The sequence below is a fragment of the Phyllobates terribilis genome, unplaced genomic scaffold (assembly GCF_046119375.1).
Source record: "Phyllobates terribilis strain yellow unplaced genomic scaffold, ASM4611937v1 Scaffold_3__8_contigs__length_932513732, whole genome shotgun sequence".
In the NCBI taxonomy this organism is placed as follows: domain Eukaryota; kingdom Metazoa; phylum Chordata; class Amphibia; order Anura; family Dendrobatidae; genus Phyllobates; species Phyllobates terribilis.
Window position 1 is genome coordinate 878,829,791 of NW_027362763.1, and position 20,468 is coordinate 878,850,258.

General features: G+C 39.2%; 1 protein-coding gene across 6 annotated transcripts in view; it reads right to left on the bottom strand.

Moving 5' to 3' along the window:
• The window catches only part of UTRN (utrophin), a 768,906-nt gene that overhangs the window by 313,717 nt on the left and 434,721 nt on the right, over positions 1-20,468 (bottom strand). Inside the window, exon 1 of one of the 6 annotated variants that reach the window (XM_073672655.1) lies at positions 3,982-4,117. The exons of the other annotated variants lie outside the window; for them this stretch is intronic. Within the exon in view, the coding sequence (XP_073528756.1) occupies positions 3,982-4,044 (63 nt within the window). The 5' untranslated portion in view covers positions 4,045-4,117. Of the gene's footprint in view, positions 1-3,981; positions 4,118-20,468 lie in introns of those variants that run through there. 6 annotated transcript variants of the gene reach the window in all.

The window sequence follows — 20,468 nt, forward strand, 5'->3', positions numbered from 1 at the left end:
GGTGGCTATAGATTTCACAATGAAGTCTAGCAGAAAGAATCTTGGTGCTTACTGATAAAGAAAATTACAACATTTTTCCACTGTATCTAAATAAAGAACAAATAGTTTTAATAAAAAAAAATGATACTGTTTTGTGTAATGCTATGGTAACAGACTACAAACGAGCCCTGTGTAGTCCTTCTGCCCACTATTTCTTGTTAATCCCAAAAAAACTCTTTGTCCCATTAGGGCATATGGGCGTTATATATGGACGTCATAAAGCAATTTATCAGCAGAACGCTGCATGGGATATGTATTTCCAGCCACAGATTTCCTATATTAGATGTTTGCCAAGTTAAAAGGAGCAAATGATTGCAGAGTGGGCTTTAACTGCAATGGGGTTGCTGATGAGACAATACATTTAATATGATATTACAAGGGAAAAGGTACAATAAAAAATTTTAATACACTATCATTGTTCTTGGACTATGTGCTGCCGAGAACAATGCTCTTATAGGAAAACCAAAAGATAATTTCACAAGAAAAATGAGCATTTAATTTTGACATGTTTAAACTACACAATTATGGGGAAACGAGTGCTTCTAGGAACACTCATTCACAATATTCATGCAGTGTAAATATATCTTTAGTTTATGTGCCTTTACTGGTGACCTTTCAATACGTATCAGGACATTGATCAACTGTGAGCAAATCTCCGCCCAATGGGTGAGGGCCTTTAATATGAATATCTTAATATTAAAAGTACACCTACAATTTTTAGACAACTTCTATACTAAATATCATATATATGTGCTGACCATTATGTATTTACTTGTGGATGAGAGATTACTGTTTAATAAACTCTAGTTCTGAACTGGCTATTTCCACGTTTTCTTCTGGTTTAAGTCTGTACAAATCATTTAAGGGGGTTGTCCACTACTTTATATGATCCCCCAATGTATTCCCCCAGGGCCCATAAGTGTTTCTCTAAATACCTCGTGGTGCCTTTTCTCCCTGTGAGCAGCGCTATCACTGGCCACTCACAGGCATCACGTGACCCCCGGTTGCAGCCGGCTCTGACATCCGCTGTGTCACGACAAGTCCAGGCTGCAGCCGAGGGTCCCTCTTCCGCGTTCCACGGTGGCTGCTGGGTTGTGGGCGGGGTTACCCCACACGTTACACCCTGCATCCACCACGCGCTCTCCCTCTCCTCATTCACTGGGAAAAAGCGCGCTGGATGCTGGGTGTGACGCACGGGGTAACCCCAGCCCAGCGTCCACCGCGGGGAGGGCGTCACTGATGTCACACCTCACTGATGTGACATCAGTGATGGGTCACGTGATGCCTCTGAGTGGCCAGCAATAGCGCCGCTCAGAGGCAGAAAAGGCACCACAAGGTATTTACAAAAACACTTCTGGGCCCCGGGGGGATACATTGGGGGGTTCATATAAAGTAGTGGACAACTTCTTTAAGTACCGTATGTATTGGTCGATTCATCAAGACTGGTGTAGAGCACACTCCTGCTACGCCAGTCTTGATGGAGTAGAAGAGGCGTCAAATTCATTAAGAGGGGCATACCACTTAATGAATTTGGTGCCTCTTCTGAGTGGTGTGAGCCTCCATGCGCCGCACCAGTTAAGAACTGGAGTAGCATTTCAGGTGTAAAAAACACCACCACTTTTCAAGAATCGGAAGGACGGGATTGTCCACACCCCATCCCACTCTGTCTCCTCCCCAGTTCCACCCATTGGAGATGATCCAAAGTAGTATGAAAACACCAAAAGTCACAGATTTTTTGCATGGCTCTGCGTTGCGCAAAAAATGCAACTTTCCAAAGCTTTTACCCCACTTTTCTGGTGTAAAAGCTTTCATAGATCGGCCCCATAGTCTTACATTCAAATAGTGAGTTATACATAGACTGAAGATAGCTCTCAGCATTAAAGCTTGAGAGGCCATCTTCTGATTACACATCAATTAGGAGAAGATCCCTAATGTCCAAGATATAAGTTTATCATTTTTTCAATAAATTGGGATTGTTCAAGTGACTCGTTTCCAGAGATTTTTATTTTCAAGGGTGAGCATCTGTGTTCTTCATTACAGACACAGTTAGAGTACTTGAGATGCTCTTTGCAGTGAACATAAGTGTGTCCAAAATCAAAAGTAAACGAGCAGATGTTTTGTAGGACATAAAAGAGAATTGTGCCAGTTTTGCCTGAAGCAACCCACCCTGGCAATCTTGTGTTGTGTGTGTTCTGAGACTTGAAGCTACAGCATGAATCAAAGGAAGAAAGTTCCATTCATCATGCTATGGCTGGCAGCACATCAGCCCACCATCATGTTCAAACATATTCACTGAAGACATTAGAATCTTTCCTTCTCTGCGGGTGGCATGGCGAATTCATTCACCACTAAAGTGAGATCTTTAAGATACCACCTGCAATTTTACAATTTAGCTTTATTTGTAAAGCTTTCCTGCTGTTACATTTATCATTACTGGTGATTCATACACCATTATTAATCAAGTAAATGACATCTAATTTATTAAAAGGTGCACGTTTCTTAATACATTTGGTGCATTTTGGTCACTTCTAAATTCCAAAAATGAAATCTGCATCTGCTTTGAGCAGTCATAGATATATGAGCAAATTTTAACATTACTAATATATCTTGATGGGTTGCAGTTGTCCTTTGCTCACCACTTGTCCATTGCTCCACTCACTTTGCTCATCACTTGTGAAAACTGGTGTGTCAAGATTTGTTACTTTTTTATACCATAAAAGTGGTGAAAATTAATTGATAAATTTCTCTCATCCTAGGTCCTCCACCTGTGGTCCAAGTATCCCAACAGGTAGGTGCCATGTCTTTACAGGGTACTGTTTATGATTATAACTTTCTATGGTGCCACTTTTTTAGTTTTTTTTTTAGCGGTAACTGGCTTACAGACACCGAGACACACAGGTCTCTATCTTCTAACAAAGTACAGTAACTATTCTAAAATTATTGCCAGATGTGATGCAGACACTAATGATGGTCCGCAGTAAAGGTGGGCAGGGCATGAATGTTCTGTGAGCACCAAGTTGCATGCACTTCTCTTAGCTTCTAAGCCTACAAAAGACTAAAGTGTGTGTTAATGACAACTGCTGATAATCAGATTACACAAGATAATTCTCAATATTTTATCATTATCCGTGTTTTATGCTTTACCAATTAAATACTGTAGATACATTTGCTGAAGTGCAAAATCACCAATACGGGTGAATGCTGCATACATACTGCAGGTCTAGATACCATAAATCTCTAAGAGTTGTAAGCAGGACTGCATTAATGTAGAGTAAATTTAAAACAAGCCAACAGGCGTCTTAAATTACCTTTGTCTGCTGTCAATATACGAACAAAAGGCTGAGGCACGAAGCAGGGGACCATGAACTTGGGTTTAAGGCTGAACAGAGCAATAAGTATGTGAATACAAGTATAAATGAGCACTAGATGTCCTAGAAAGCTACTCAACACTACAGACTATAAAGTTCCCGAAATCATGAGCCTTACATTTTAATTTAGTTACCTTGCTAATATAATTACTATACACTAATCTACGCTATTCGTATATTCCAGTTTCTATTATAAACCTTGCAGGCTGAATTTCCACAAGCAAAGAATAAAATAAAACTTACAAAATAAAAAAATATATATCAATGATGCGATCACATAGTATCAATGAAAAAGTTATGTTCTCCAAGTTCTATAATCTATTTTTCAGAAATGAAATAAATTTCTTAAAAATGACAAAATATATGGCAAAGCTTGTAATGTTTTTATCTGTGTGTATATGTTTATATACATATATATATATATATATATATATATATATATATACACACACACACACATATATATATATATATATATATATATATATATATACATACAACCACTTATTGAATAAATCAGCATTTCGGACTCAATGATGGACAATTAGTTTTTTTTTCTCTCAATCCAAGATACCTTCTCGAATTTCATTAGCAGCTCCTGCAAGCTGAAGTTCATACCAATCATTGTCAGATACATCCCATGTGGACTACATCTTTCTGGTAAGTTCCTTTAGCCAGTCTCCAAAGTCTTCAGTAACTTTTTAATTCAAAATCTCACAGCCATAAAAAAGTTGGGTTTCCATTATACTTCTCAGTCTGTAATGATGCCATCTTCCTGCATTCCACCAAAAAAATCCTAGGGCTGAAGCCCTTTGTACAGGTAAGCCCGGCCATGTCTGCTTTGTTAACCAGCCTCCATAATGATGGTCCTAGCCACGGCCTACAACTTTCTCTGATTTCCTCACCTCGATAATAATGGGCAGGCCTCCAGACTTTTGGCTTCAAGTTCATGGATTGTTTTCAATTACACCCAAAAAAATGTCTAAATTGCAGCACAGGGTGCAGAGACTTCCAGGAGGATAGAAAAGTGAGTGAAGATGATGCATCCCACAGGTCGCAAAGTTCTGGTGACGTTGACCTATGCAGGACATCAGCTAACTACATACAAATATTGCAGAGGGCCAACGTTGCCACAGTCATGACAAAGCGAATTGTAGCTGCTCATCTTTGAGGATGCTGAGCTCCAAGTGGATTGCAGCTTCTTCTTACAACTTGATCTGTGACGCTGTTCTGCATAAGGGTCCCATTCCCATCCTGACCGTATGAAAACTAACAATACTATTAAGGGGAGTAGTTTATTTTGTTTCTTTTTTTTTCATTCAACATTCTCCTTTTTCTTCTACCCCCATAGCAAGTCTACGATTATAAAACACTCCCACTTCCTGAGGCCTCACTCTCTGCTTAACTTCTGTGCCTCAGGAGAAAACTGTAGTAGAAAGCTAAAATTGCATGCCCATACTCCCCTCCCTCCTGTCTCCCCTTAAAATAAAAACAGCACAAGGGCATGGAAGGAAAGGCTCCACTTTCAAGCTGTGTTTAACCCCTGTGCAATCACAGATGTCAGGTCTACTCTGCGAAACAAAGTAACGGCAAGGGAACAGATTAACTCTCTAATTGGCAGGTGGGTCAGCAATGTAGGAGAATGTGAATCAGTGCACTAGAATGTCATACAAGGCACCGCTATACACCCAGGATGGACGGCTGAGGTCTTATTACAGCACAATTGTTTAATTGTACTTAGTTATTCTGTTGCTTAAAGTACATATGGTTTTACAAAGTCCTCAAACTCTGGAGAGCAGACAATGCCAGAATTACTGGATAACTAAGTTAGAATTTTATACTTTTTTCTTGCTGGACTGAGAGGTGCCATTTTTTTTCACCATAACGTAGTTAAAACAAAGATTTACATTTGAGAAACTAAAGTAAAAGCCAAAGTGACACCATTAACAGGACTGTCGACTACTAGACAACCCCATCTAAACCTCCCCAAAGTGCATCATCAGAGAATAAAAAAAATGCTATACCTAACTCCCAGACCGATGCCGTTCCTACGTTGTTGACACTATGCTGCCCGATGGTAACAAGACATATTGCTATATTGTTTTGTTATGTCACTTTCATGTGATTGCTGCAACCAATCAGTTCCCACTGATCAGCTGCAGCCTTCAGTATTGCGTTAGAGAGGAAGTCAGCCCTGAATTGTGAAGGCTGAAGCAGTCACGTGACGTAACATCACAGTGCACCATCATAGGAACGATATCGGTCTGGTCTAAGAGGTGAGTATAGAATTTATTTATTTTATGATCCACTTTTTGGCAATTCAAAAAGATGTTGTCCAGACCTGGAAACACAATGGTGAAAGAAAGTGGAAGAAAAGCGTCATTCTCACCAGTGGAAAAAACACAGGAAAACACAAGCATCAGAGCAGATTGCTATTGTTAATTTTGATGTGGACATTTGTGTGAAAATCGTAGCGGATAAAGGCAGCATTTTCACACATGGGAACACGTCTTAAAGTGCACCTATCAGCAGATTGTGCTCAGTACACCACATACACTGTCAGGTGGGCGACATTACACTGATTAATATGATACCTGGGTTGATGAAATCCGTCCTGTGGTTCTTGTGTAATCTTTACTTTCGGTTTGGAGATAATGATATGCTCGTGCTTCAGGGCGGCCTGTGGGGGGAGCTCTATCTGGTGCTTTGCTTACATATTCATCTGTATGCTCTTATGTCAGCTCACTGTGCCTTCACTGACCTGCCTTCTATTTTACCTAGCCCTACACTACTAGATGTATTAGGTAAAATAGGAGGCAGGTCATTGAAGGCACAGGGAGCTGTCATAAGAGTATACAGAGTATACAGATGAATATGTAAGCAGAGCACCAGATAGAGCGCCCCCCACAGGCCACCCCGGAGCACGAGCATATCATTATCTCCAAACTGAAAGTAAAGATTACACAAGAACCAAAGGAAGGATTTCATCAACCAAGGTATCATATTAATCAGTGTAATGTCGCCCACCTGACAATGTATGTAGTTTATTGAGCACAATCCTGCTGACAGGTGCACTTTAAGGCTTTTACACTCCCGACATTCATGGTCTGAGTACAGATTGTGTGTTGCCATACCATGAAGGTTTAAAGATTAAAACAGAATTCAACTAGAAAAACTGGGGAAAGAAACAACTCATTGTAAAACCCCTAAACCTCATAGATCTCCAGCAAGGAGAGATGCGCAGCAGATGGGCTGATGTACACACCAAGCGCATCACATTAATGTTTCCACTTGTATCATTTTCTTCCCTTTCACTAAATGCATACAGACAAGGTACCTTCCCCAGTGTCCCAGTTTAATCAGGACAATTTGTTTTTTTTTTTTTTAGTCACAGAGAGTATTTAACCTTTGATGAACAATTAAAGGGAACCTGACAGCTGATACATGCTGCCCGATCTGCGTCTATTAAACTATATCTCTCTCTGAAACGTCACAGCGTTTCTAAGTTAAACATATATGGCTGAAATCATATAGCTAGTGTGTGATAAATGCTGCCGTGGGAGTACCTGCTTTCAGGTTCCCTTTAGGCCACGTTCACACATTCAGTATTCGGTCAGTATTTTACATCAGTATTTATAAGCCAAAACCTGGAGTGGGTAGAAAATACAGAAGTGGTGACGTGTTTCTATTATACTTTTCTTCTGATTGTTCCAATCCTGATTCTGGCTTACAGATACTGAGATAGAATACTTACCAAATACTGAACGTGTGAACGTGGCTTTACGATGATGTTTTACTTGCCAGTATCAGTCTCAGAGATAGGAAGGGAAAACACAAAATTATAGATGTTAGCCACTTGCAGGTGTTATCGAATTCTTAAAGGGAACCTGACAGCTGACACATGCTGTGTAATCCTCAGGCAGCATGTATCAGATGCTGGCTGTATGATTTCAGGCAGGTACGGAACGCTGCGGCGTTTCAGAGAAAAACATACCTTAATAGCTGCGAGGGAATAAGCAGGGAAAATAGTAGTCGGAAAGGTGGGTTCCCAGCGGATTCTCCCCGCCCGCTCCACTGGAGTGACAGGTCTCTCCCTATACATGCAGACAGAGGAGCAGGGAGAAGCCGCCACGCTGAATAAAAAGGCCCAAATCTCTGGAACTGTATGGTAGATTTTAAAAATTAAAACAAAACAAAAAAGAGAATACTCAGGGAGCATTAGGAATAAAATAAGAGAAAAAACTGGCCACATTTAACCTGGTGACATGTCTTCTTCAAGTATAGTTTCTCCAAAAGATCTTGATATGAAACTACTGTAAACTCACTAGTGCTCATCCAGTTTCAGTCTTTCTATGTGTGGATGGGACCTCGTAACCCAAAGCAGAAAGTTCAAGAAAAATACAATGTAAACTGATATAAAACTATGAGTACAACAGGTCAATGGTGCAGAAGAGATTTACTGCAATAAACCATCATTTTTCAAAGAGTATCTAGCACACATGAGGAAGCTGGCATTTCTAGCACTAAGCCTCCATACAAGGGCAATTACAAAGTAAAAACACCGGCCATGGATTTACTCTATTAGCATACGCTACAGCTCAACCCTGCTGGTAACAATATCATTTTCTCCGTCAGAGAATTATTGCAGTGCCTGAAAAATCTTATATCCGATAAAGTAAATCTTGTAACAAGAAGCAGGCTGCGCTGTGTAAACTGACCATCCATTTATATAGGAAACAGGGGAGGGTGACAAAGAAACGTTCAGAGCCACACAAATGATATTTCAAGTCTCCATTATCTATGCTTCAGTACATATTACTATTACTGTCTTCGAAATATGTCAGTGATTAAGATGAACAGAGTACAATTTTTTCATATTTTTCTCATAACCATTGCTTGGCAAAAGTATTAAAGACAGCCTTATCCTTCTAGACAGTTAGGTATGTGTAAAGCTCAGAAAGGGTATTCTATCCAGAAGTGATTGTATGTAATGTTAGTGGGGTGGTAGAGGATTAGAAAAAGATGTCTGCTTTCTTCAGTGCCACATTTGTTCACTGGTTGCATGTGGCATTGCAGTTCAGCCTCATTACCTTGAATGGAGCTGAGCTGTTGTACCTCTCTACTATTGTGGCTCCTGTCATATCCAAGTCAAGTACCTCCTGGATGGCACACTTTGACCTACAGTGTCAGCCTCCCTTACATCGAAGAGCTTAGCACTCATAGAAAGTTGCAAATTATTGTGTTGTATTTCCATGTGCAATCCACAGCTGAAGGCATAACGTTTCGGTCAGATCCTTGACCTTCTTCAGATGCACGGATTACTTTTAGACAGTGGTGAAGAATAAACCATGTGTTCAGAGAATAGAGTGTCAGCACTGGAGAAATGGAGTTGTGACAGCTCCATTTCTCCAGCAGTGATATGCTATTCTCTGAGCACATGGTTTACATTTACATTTTCTTCACCAATGTCTAAAAACAATCCGTGCATCTGATGATGGTAAGGGATCTGACCGAAACATTATGCCTTCAACTGTGGATTGCACATGGAAATACAACACAATATTTGCAACTTTCTACAAGTGCCAAGTTCTTCAATGGAATTACATGGGATGGGACCCTACTTGAGCACCAGCCAATAATGGGAGTGCTGTGTTTGTTACATAATCTCCTAAAACTGTTGCTATACTTGATGTTCTTACCTAGGAAAAGGACCTCTAGCTAGGCCATTAGTAATTTCCAGAATTAGCAGGTAAGGAAAAAAACAAAAGGTGCCCAAACACCTCTAATACCTGTTACACAACTGTTTGACCACTAGCTATTCCTCCTGACCTTCCAATACAGCTCCATACTCAGTTCCACCAAACAGGCGTGTATTTGTAATGGGGAAGGGGTGCGCCACATCCAGACACCTTCTCTCCTGAGAACACGAGGCTCTGCGGTTGAAAACATGTCTAATTCTTCTTTTCCGGTAATATCATCTTTTTAGGGAGTCTCAGGAGAACCCCATGCACATGAGAGTCACTTCATCCTGCTGAAATGGTCAAGTTAGGGCAATTTTTCACTAGTGCGAATGAGCGCTTTCATATGGGTATAATAGAAGAAATGGTTGCTACAGGCAGACATCACACCTTCTCTTCCACAGCTGTAATCACAATTCTGTCCGTTATTGAGCTTAAATCATCCAAAATGTATTAATGGTTTAGTGTATTACAGAATTTGTTGTGATTTTCACAATAAGATATGTTTTTTAGGCTTTATTCCAGACACTATATCTACAGTAATCTAATGAAGAACAGAATGCTTGCAAGGCATTACATTAGAGGAGCTCGGCTAAGCTTTTTAGGGGTGCATGTGCCAAAAAAGATTAAGGTAACTGTTTTAAATAACAAGAAGCAGAACAGTGAATGCAGCTCTGAACTATAACATGGGTTCTAACTCACAGTCAGCAAAGACTGCTCTTAAAAAAAGACTAAAAACAAGGTAAAACTTCTACCACATTGTAACGCATAGGTGAAACCACTGCTACCACCACCTCTTCTCTTCATTCAAAGCATCAATTTAATAACTACTAGAAAGGTTGATAATGTCGAATTTTCCTAAGGGGATAGTCTGTGGTACTACACAAAAAAAACAGTGAATTTCTTGGAGATGAAGTCAAGGGTGTAAACTAAAACATTTCACATCACCTGACGTCAAACTGAGGGTCATCTATTTCCCTCTGTGAGTACCATATCTAATCTGGCAACAGTTTGTTCTCTTCAACTAATCTAAAGACCAGAATTGAACATTTTCTGCATTCATCAAAATTTATATCACTAAGTAATTTTAATTAAGAATTCACAGAGAAAATGGGATAAACTATATAAAGGAATCCAAAAATATATATAGCAACAGAGAAATTACCCCTTTAAAATTAGTAACTCGTTCTTTCATAGACTCATTAAAAACACCCAAATAACACCACAAAACTATACATATAATTAGGGGGAACAAGAGGATGCCTTCAAATAACAATAGGGTGGGAACGGGAAAGGGCACCTACAGTATCACTGTAAGAACCCATTACGTAGTTGCCCCTATCTGACCCGTGGAGGTTGGCACCTTAAAATTGTGTAAAGGAGTCCCAGCTCAACATAGGCCAAGCTATATTACTCCCTAATAAGACACCTAAAGGCTAAACAAGGCAATACAGTAATAAATTACTTAACCTATTGATAATGCTCTGGGAATAACAAACTGGACATTATATAATCATAGATAGAGTATGCCTCCATAATATAAAAAGAAGCACATTTTTATGAAACCATGTTACCGCCTAGACTTGTTTTCTCTATGAGAAATCAGGCTCATCAGTAGGTAAGTCTTCAGTCCTATGTAGGACAATACAACCTATATATAGAAATATCCGACAGAGAGGTCATTGATGTTCAATAAAAAAGACCTTTATTATAACAAATAGGGTACATGGTGGCACAGAAAAAGGAGCGCACACACATAATAATGACATGTTAAAACATATGGTTATTGTTGTATAAAGACAGGATATCAGAGCTAAATGACAGTAACACCACTCTGATTTGGAGATTCTCTGTCGGATATTTCTATATATAGGTTGTAATTTCTTTCCAGTCTAGTCAGCAGATATACATATTTCTAGTATGATGATACTTTTGACTATTAAAACTACATGCAAATTTAAATGTATATTATCTGCTTGTCCTCTGCAACTTTTTCGTAATTACTATGTAGGACAATGCAGATGGACATCAGATGATGACCTCCTGATGAGCCTGATATCTCATGGGGGAAATGCATCAAGGCGTACACACATATGGCTACTCGGCTTGGCTATGCTAGAGGGAGAGGTATTTGACAATGGCTTATTTCTACGGAAAAAAAAATGCATGGGTCTGATCCCTTTACACACCCTGTGTTGGAGGAGAGTCAGGAGATACACTAATACACCATACAATGGTTGACCAGTCTGACCAAAATCAGTAAGTTTGACTTGAAGCTACTTTTGATTTGGATCTGACTATCAGATCAATCTCACCACTGTAAGTCTATCAGTTCATCAAAAAATCAGACAGCACTCAGATAATATCCTTTTGCTGTCCAGTTTTCATGGTCCGTTTGATAGGAGACATTTGAGAAACCTAATTTTTTTTTCATAGGAGAAAAAGAAAACACTGATGTCTGAATAAGCCCTAATATATATGGGGTCATTGGTCATGAAGAACTAACTACTGACTAAACTTTTCTGCTAAATGAAATATAAGATTGCATGTTTTAAACATAAAAATATATATATATATCACACTATAAAAGAACATTAATCCTATATTTTGTTTTGTGGCAAATTCCTCGCAAGCCTTTCACATTGCCGATTGAAAATATTTTCAGAATTTTCTGTAAATGACATTTATATTTATTAGACAGTAACATCTCAGATCTCATCAGAGATTTCTGACAAGTGATTCATGAAAACATGATTGGCCACTTAATAGTATATTGCGATCAAAGTACTATGAAGGACATCCAACATAAGGGCAGAATTAAAGCGCTCTCATAAATCAATGAAGAAGAGAATATCTTGTATCACTGATGTTTTCTGCTGCTTTGTCTATGCCTCAGAATGATACAGAAATCACCTTGAGCTGATTTTTGCTTCAGTCCCACAATGAAGCCAACACCAATCAGATAACAGTGTTTTCGTGAGAAGGTGAAGGACAGGCGGAAATAATAAGAAAGCAGAGAGAAGAAACGGTCAGCTAAGATTGACTAAAGACACCTAAGTGACCTCAACAAGTTTAGAATGAAATTTATTAATACTGTTGTCTGAAAAAAGGCTAAAACTTAACAATAGCATCTTTATATCCGAGATAATCTTATGAAAGTTGTCCACGGCAAGAATCCTGTTCTGATACCAAAGATCATATGATATCTTTAGAGCACCAGAATGGTTGAGGTCATGCTTTTCAGTGGGATTTGCTTTTTCAGAAATAAAATCTGTTATTTGTTTATCCTAGAACTAAAGAGTCCAGGCAAAAACAAACAAATAAATCCATATAAAAGAGCTTATAAGAGTTAAGCTACACAATTTAATAGTATAGTTCACTTACACCAGGTTCCCAATCTTCTAGTAGGTGCTGTGATCCAGCTTTCAATCACCTTCACTTTTGGCTCAGAGCTCAACCAATGGATGAAAAGGGGACAACTACCTGTCCCTTTTCAAAAGTCATCCCCCTTTTCTGTCATGGATAATGAAGATAGCCCTTTTTATAGTTGTGTGCCAACAAATAAATTCTGTCCTATGTTTAGTACAGGGAAGGTAACCCTTGATCAGGACTAGAGTGGCTAGTAGCGTATTGGGGCACCTGGTGTACTAGAGAGTCACCTAGCGTAAAAGGAATCTGTCATCAGGTTTTTGTTACCCCGTCTGAGGGCAGCTTTATATGATATGGTAGAGACCCTGATTCCAAAGATGTGTCACTTACTGAGCTGCGTGTTGTATTTTTGATAAAATCACTGATTTATCTGCTGTAGATCTACCAGTTCTCTGAATACTGAGCACTGTATAAACACGCCCATAACACTGATTGGCAGCTTTCTGTGTATACTATGCATAGGCAAAAAGCTGCCAATCAATGGTGGGGTTGTTGTTATACAGAGCTCATGAATATGGAGGACTACATTGCAGCAAGTTTACTAGTCCTCTAGTGATAATCTCCTGATGATTTTAACAAAACTACAGCAATAGCCCAGTACGTGACATATCACTAGAATCAGGGTCTCTGTATGTTCATGATGCTGCTCTCAGATTAGGTGGCAAAATATGGTGACAGATTCCCTTTAAAATCCAAAAAATGACACTGCACCAATTCCAATAGAATATAAAACTGATCCTTATACTCCATGTTCATGTAAAAAGTACACACATTGATCAAAAATAGACATTTTGTCCCAAAAGTAATATTTTTCAAGCCACTATGTTATAGCTTGTAAAAGCTACCACAATTGGTGCAGTGGCATTTTATGGATATTGACTTATGCCAATACAAAAACACTCTATTGGTGAGCGAGGATGTTTTGGATATTTGAGTCAAATAACTTATTAAGATTAGGTATGTATCTATTTATTTATATATCTATGTAACTTTTTGGAGGGCTGAACAGCCCCTTGAAGCACAGATTCAGAATGTTTAATTGCACATACAAAAGAGCTTAAAACCAAGTACCATAATATTTCTTTGGTAGATTCTCATAGTTTAAATGCAACAAACTAATTCCTGTAAAATTGAAGTGTTCTAAAGTCTATGCTCTAAATTTACCAATGACCACAAGAAACATCTGTATACTGCAGTCCCCCGTGTGTAAATGGTTATTAGAAAGCTCCTTAGATCCATATGGCCTGTAAGAAGAGCTCTTTGGCAGAGATCCTTAGAAATGACACAAGGTGTTACAACATTCACTTGCCATATATAAGCAGCCTGACACATGGTGGACTGAGATCATCCTTTCCATGTTTACTTTCAAAATACATTCGAATGGAACTGACAACTAGAACGTAATGTCTATTAATTCCGAAGCCTGGATAGGAATCTTGGAATCAAAGTAAATTATACTTCAGCATAGAGTTCTGCCTCAATGTGCAGACACAAGGGAGAGAACATTAATATTCATTAGCTGGATGTAGTCTTTGGCTCAGAATGGAGTGCTTAGTGGTGACAGCTAACTGTGGATTAGCGCAATGGTTTGGGATGCCTTCATCGAGAAGTTACACTATGTGAAACACTTTCTCTACACCAATTAATTGAGGTTTATAAACTGTGCGAGATCACTGAGACTCTTTTCTTGATTTGCAGCTAAACTGTGACCTCAGCTAAGAGAAGCTCCAAGCTAAGGAGCCAAAAGTCAACGCTGCCATATTCCTGTTTGCTTGTCTACCTAACGTACACGTAATAGTTAAAGGGGTTTTCCACTAGGTTTTAACTAAAACTTGCATGGCCTGGGGGTGTAATAAAATAAAAATACCAGTACTCACCTCCTTGAGGAGTGCCGCTCCTCCGCTCTTGTAGGTGTGTCCCCTGCTACGCTACTAGAATATTTGGTGGGGGCATCACGTGAAGGCTGCAGCCATTCTCATTCCGGCTGTGCCAAGATGCTAGAAGAATTGACTCAGATGTAATAAAAATTGTGCAACTATTCAGTAGCTGATGGTTGGCCGCAGCCATCACAACACCCTCTTTGGCGGAAGAGGATGTTGATGCCTGCAATCCGGCGGGGGGGGCACAGCTGTGAGAGCAGAGGGGTGGCCTTGTCCGGAAGGTGAGAACAGTTTTTTTTTAATTTTATTATACCCCCCATGGCCAATTGATCTTTAGTTAAAATCTAATGTAAAACCCCTTTACATCTAAATATTTTTATAATTCTCATTTCTAATAAAATGAAAATCATGCTGCAAAGTCTGCTACCAGATCTGGACAAATATAAAGAATAAAAAATAACTGCGCTTTCAGTAATAAGTGATTTTAACTTTAAATGCAACTGCAGGATTTAATATAATTAATGTCACATTAGGATGCAAGATATGAGGTTCTCAAATGGAACAGTAATACAATACATGGAGACTTCTTAATCAAACAGACCGGACGATTCGCCTTATGGCATATAAATGAATGATTAAACTCTTCATTTACTCAGAGTATTTACCATAAAGTCATAAAGATAACTGCACTCTTTTTATAAGTACACCTCTATTAAGTACTTAGGGCCAGATTCATTATTGCATTTGCCACTGTTTTTTGTCTAGTTGTTGCTGTTCTGCGCCTATTTTTTATTTGCATCAAATTCATCTTTCATTGGCGCCCTTTTTGAAGTCTATTTTATATGTGATCCCCTGGATTTTTTGCCACTATGGTTGGAGATTAGGCTTTCAAGATGTTTTCACCTGAATCAACATTTATGACTTTTCAAAAAGTTGCAAAATTTCTTGCAAATGTGCTCCAGTGCCCCCTGGGGTTAATCTAGATACACCAGATTTTTTTTTTACACATTTTTTTTTAACATTTTGCGAAACATGCACATTTTTATGCTAAAATGTAAACAAAGCGTTTAAAGACAGCGAATATTATAAGATAAAAAAATAACTGAAAAAAACCCACAAATGATGAATCGGCCCATCTTCATGCTGGGCCACTGGTTAAAGTAAACCTCTACTTTTAGGCAATTGTTTCCCAAACAAGAACTAGGACAAGTTTTTTTTGCAATATGTATATCAGTATTCAGTGAGAGGGAGCTATTTAGTACCTATTAACAACATAATGAAAAATTATAAGAATTTTTACATAGGGCTGTTTAATCAATCCTCCATTGCTGATCATAGCCTAATGCCCTATACAGCTCAACCAACTGTTAGTGTACATGTCCAATTTAGACATGCTCAAGTTAAAAATTAGCTATAGAGGCTGGAAATCTTACCCACCATACTAAGGCTACATGACCAATTTTTCTATTACTCAACTTGTGCAAGACTATTTTGCATTTTGCACATCCTCTTTCAAGGTTTTTTCAGTGTGTTGGATCTATTTCTGGTCCGTGTGTCAGTTTCTATCATCTTTGCGTGATCTGTTTTTCAGACAAGAAAAATAAAAATTCTCTCCTCTTAGCTATCACTGTAGAACATGGACAGAACATATAGGACATCCATGCCCTATCTGGGTTTTTTTTACAGGGCCATTGGCAAGTTTTATCTCCAACACTGATCAAAGTACAGCATATCTCCATTTCTTTTTTTTGGGTGGGTTGGGGGGGCATTTTGTTTGCAAAAAAGGGACATTCATTGTAATGGATCTGTGATCTATCCATAAAAATAATGAGTAGAGCGTGTAATACAAAAACTGATGGGTGAAACTAGTCTAACACTGATTGCCAAAAGGGGAACTTGTGTCCCATCTTCTCTCCTGGCCGCAAGACTGGAAGTAGGAGTAGTAGAATGGACTGTCAGTTTACAAAAATCTCCTGCCAATCTATTCAAGTCTAGATTGCCAAGCACAGCACAGCCCAAGGCTAGCTTTTTGTGTTGAAGGCTTGAATGGAGGGTCAGGGCGCATGCGGTGCCTGCCGCTTAATTCAATTACTTCTGGCTGTGGCCTTCTAGCTGGAGGAGAACCAGGGGAGAAGAGAGGGACACAAACTCCTTGTTCTGACAATTGGAGGGGGCCAGTATGATTTAGCGGAGAGGTGACAACTTATTTAATCTGGAAAACTCCTTTAACATAGCAAGTTCAAACCATTTTTATTGGAAAAGTCACAGAACTACATACTAAACCAGTATTATTTCATTTTTTTACTTTAATACCCCCTCCTCGCATACCATGAAAGAAAGAAAAAAAAAATGCATTAAAAAAAAAAACTGTACCTTAAAGGGTTGTCCACTACTAAGACAACACCTTCTTAAACTAAATTTTCGGCCCCGATAAAATAAAAAAACCTATACTCACCTCCTGTGCCGGCTCCATTCCAGCGGTGTCGGCACTCGTGGTCCCGGGGCTGTGGTGCGGTGGAATGACAAGTGATGCCGGGCGCACAATCAGCGTTGGTAACACTGTACCTACCTTAATACAAACTGAACATGAAGCGGAAGTCCGGGATCAGCTGCAGCCTGGACTTCCACTTGATGTTCGGATTGTCTGAGGCGGGGACAGTGACGCCATCGCTGATTGGGCGCCGGGCTTCACATGTCATAACAGCATCACAGCCCCGACACCGCGAGTGCCGACACCGCTGTAACAGAGCCGGCACGGGAGGGGAGCATAGTTTTTTCATTTTATTAGGGCTGAACATTTAGTTTAAGAAGGGGTTGTCCTAGTAGTGGACAACCCCTTTAAGAAAAACTATAAAGTCTACATATCCAGGCTCCTGTTCTCATTAGCACTTTACAGTTTATGTGAATGTTTGTCTTTTTATCATGTTTTATAATGGTAATGTATCTAAACAGTAGGCTATTAATTGATCACGTAGACTTACACAACAAATCTTGGAAACTGGCTTCCCGCTGTTTGCTAATGGTCCTGTATCACTACTTATTCTTTAATTAACCTCTGCTATCCTGGATAAAATACTATATATTTATATTGTGATGAAAAGGAAGATGTATTTAGAAAATAATAAATAGCCATGACCTCAAACAATAAAATGTGAAATTATTTTATATACAACATTAACTAATAATTCATCCCAAAGTAAGACTATGTAAATTAGTATACAGCATGCACATAAGACTTTAGCTATGCTTTGGCAATAGTGTGGAGAAGCACATATTACTTAGGAATCCCATCCAGCCCTTTACCTTCATGTGTCTTTACTGAGGAAGCAGCTGCCTGGTCATAAGGGATCAATAAACTCAAGATGCATTGCTCTCTCCTGGGAGAACCTGCCTCAAAAAAATAATTCCCTATATACACAACAAACAGTAGGAGAACGCCTGACATGTTCTTTTAGAAATAAGTTTCTCATAATTCTGCCATTTCAAAAGAAAAGTATGAAAAAAAGAATGAGTCCTTGTCATCAAAATCTCTGTGAAATGGCTACTAAAGGCTTTCTCTAGATGTATAGTATATAAGCTGAAATCACATATGGTATTTTTGTAGGGCTGGCTGACCAACTAATTTATACGGGATCTCCTGACTCTCACACAATGGTAGATGTGTTTGGCTTTAGGTATGGGCCAATTTGGAAGAGTTAATAATCAGGAACAAGCCTTTATTTTAACAATCATTCATCAATTAACTTGTGTAAAAATGCCAACCATCATCCAAGGATTGAGCAAAATTCTCTTTTGTTCATCAGGTGACTGGATCATTTGCAAAAATTAAAATAATAGTTATTGGCAGCACATCGTCCTGTGTAAACAGATGTGCTGCCGACAACAATGATATTGTATGCGCACAGAACAATCATTTTAGCAATTGTTCTGTCTGCATAGAATTCGTGTTTGCCAGTCTAAACAGGCTATTAAAGCACCACTCCAGCGGTTTTTTTTTTCAGCACTGGAGTGGTGGTTTAAGTGTAAGCCCCCTGCCCCTCGGTGATATACTCACCCTCTGGCGTCTTCTCTGGTTTTCAGCACTGCTCCAGTCCCCCCGTGCCATCTAGTGAGCGGAGCTTCTGACAACCGGAAGTCAGAAGTTCCACTCACAAGCTCTCAATACAAGTCTATGAGCGCCAGAACGAGGCCAGAACAAGGCTCTCATAGACTTGCATTGAAAAGTGACCTCCGACTCACTCCAGCATATACTGGAGCGCATCGACAGGTTACTTTTCACAGGAGACGGACCAGAATGGCTGGGAAACTGACATAAGGTGAGTATATGACAGGGGGTAGGGTACTTACAGTTAAAGCGCCACTCCAGTGGTGCAATAAAAAAACTGCTGGAGTGGTGCTTTAAGCAACTGATGACATAGCCGATTTGCGATCTTTTTAACGGCCGTGGTTTGCAGTTGTAAATGCATCATTTCTCCAATCTTACTTCTGCTAACATATATTATTCAACTCTCTTATCCTTTCTCTCCCATCGGAAGAGTTCAAGAGGTCCCCATAAATATTAGATTTTTAGTAAGCACTGTACCGGTGAGATTTGGATTTTTAGTCGGTATGACTTTACCATGGTTTGATTCCTACAACTCAGGTTTCTTCCCACACATCACTTAAAAGCCATACTGATGAGTTAACGGTTCCGGAATGGAATATGCCCACGTGTTAGAGTGTATTGGGTTTAAGAGGAAAATTAGTCCATAAAATAGGTCATCAATATAAAAACAGAAAGGGTCCGACTTCTGATACGCCCCATTATAAGCTGGTTGATGGAACATGGCCCACTGAAACGGGAACAGCTCCGACCACTGGAGAGTGGCCTTGATGGTACTGCAGCTCTTTCTCTTTCAATCCTTCTAATGTAAAAATTCTACTGCATGTGGGATAATTATAAACGTCCTACATCAAACAACAATGTTGAATTAAAGTCATGACACCACCGGTAGGTTTTGGTGGAAATGGATCCTAGTAAGTCCCGATACATCACATTGACCTATAACAGGTTTCACATTGGTCTGTTTGTTTTCTGGCATTTTGATGGCAAAAATAGCTCTCTCCATCATTAAGCACTTAAAACCAAGTTGAACATTCACCAATATTAATGTGAACAGAACCAAGATCCGCTAATAAATGATCACTAGAAAAGTATTTCCATTGCCCTGGATGCACATATAATAAAGGTCTTATTACATCTCTAGAGGTCTGATTATTAGTAAAGTGACTTCAGATATATTGCAAATTGACTACAATTTAGAGACAGGTTGTGTAGATAGAAGTCATAGGAGCTACAGTCATGAAGCAGCCCCATTAATCTGGGTCCCCTTCAGTCGATATATCACAGGACTTGTTATCTGACAAAGAACAGCAGCCTGTTAGGAACGGCCACAAACCCATTGAATGACATTAAGTAAAAGGAAATGAAACAATGGTGATATGGGAGCGAGTTAAACAAATAGTGGGCACATTATACACGTACCAGATCATATGACCTGAGATACAGATGCTACAGGCAATGAGCCAAGACTCCAGACACTTGTCCTTATCTGAAAATTAAGCAAATAAAAAAATCTGCACTTTACTTTTGTTTTGTTCTGTCTTTCTAGAGAATGATTTAAAGCCATTTTGCTCGGTGGAAATGATGTGGGAATAACTGTAATTCCCTGTAGTAGATAAACATCAAAAGTCACATAATTAGAATTAAGAACGAAATATGCTCCTCCAAGCGCTCAGATCTGCTTTCTTCTCTCCCCAGAGGAGGATGGCGGTTAATGCAACAATATTCTTCATAATTTCAGCTCTGGATTCTCACCTCCGGGACAGCAGTCACCACACACATATATACAGTGGGAGAAATAATTATTTGATCCCTTGCTGTTTTTGTAAGTTTGCCCACTGACAAAGACATGAACAGTTTATAATTTTAAGGGTAGGTTAATTTTAACATTGAGAGATAGAGTATCCATAAA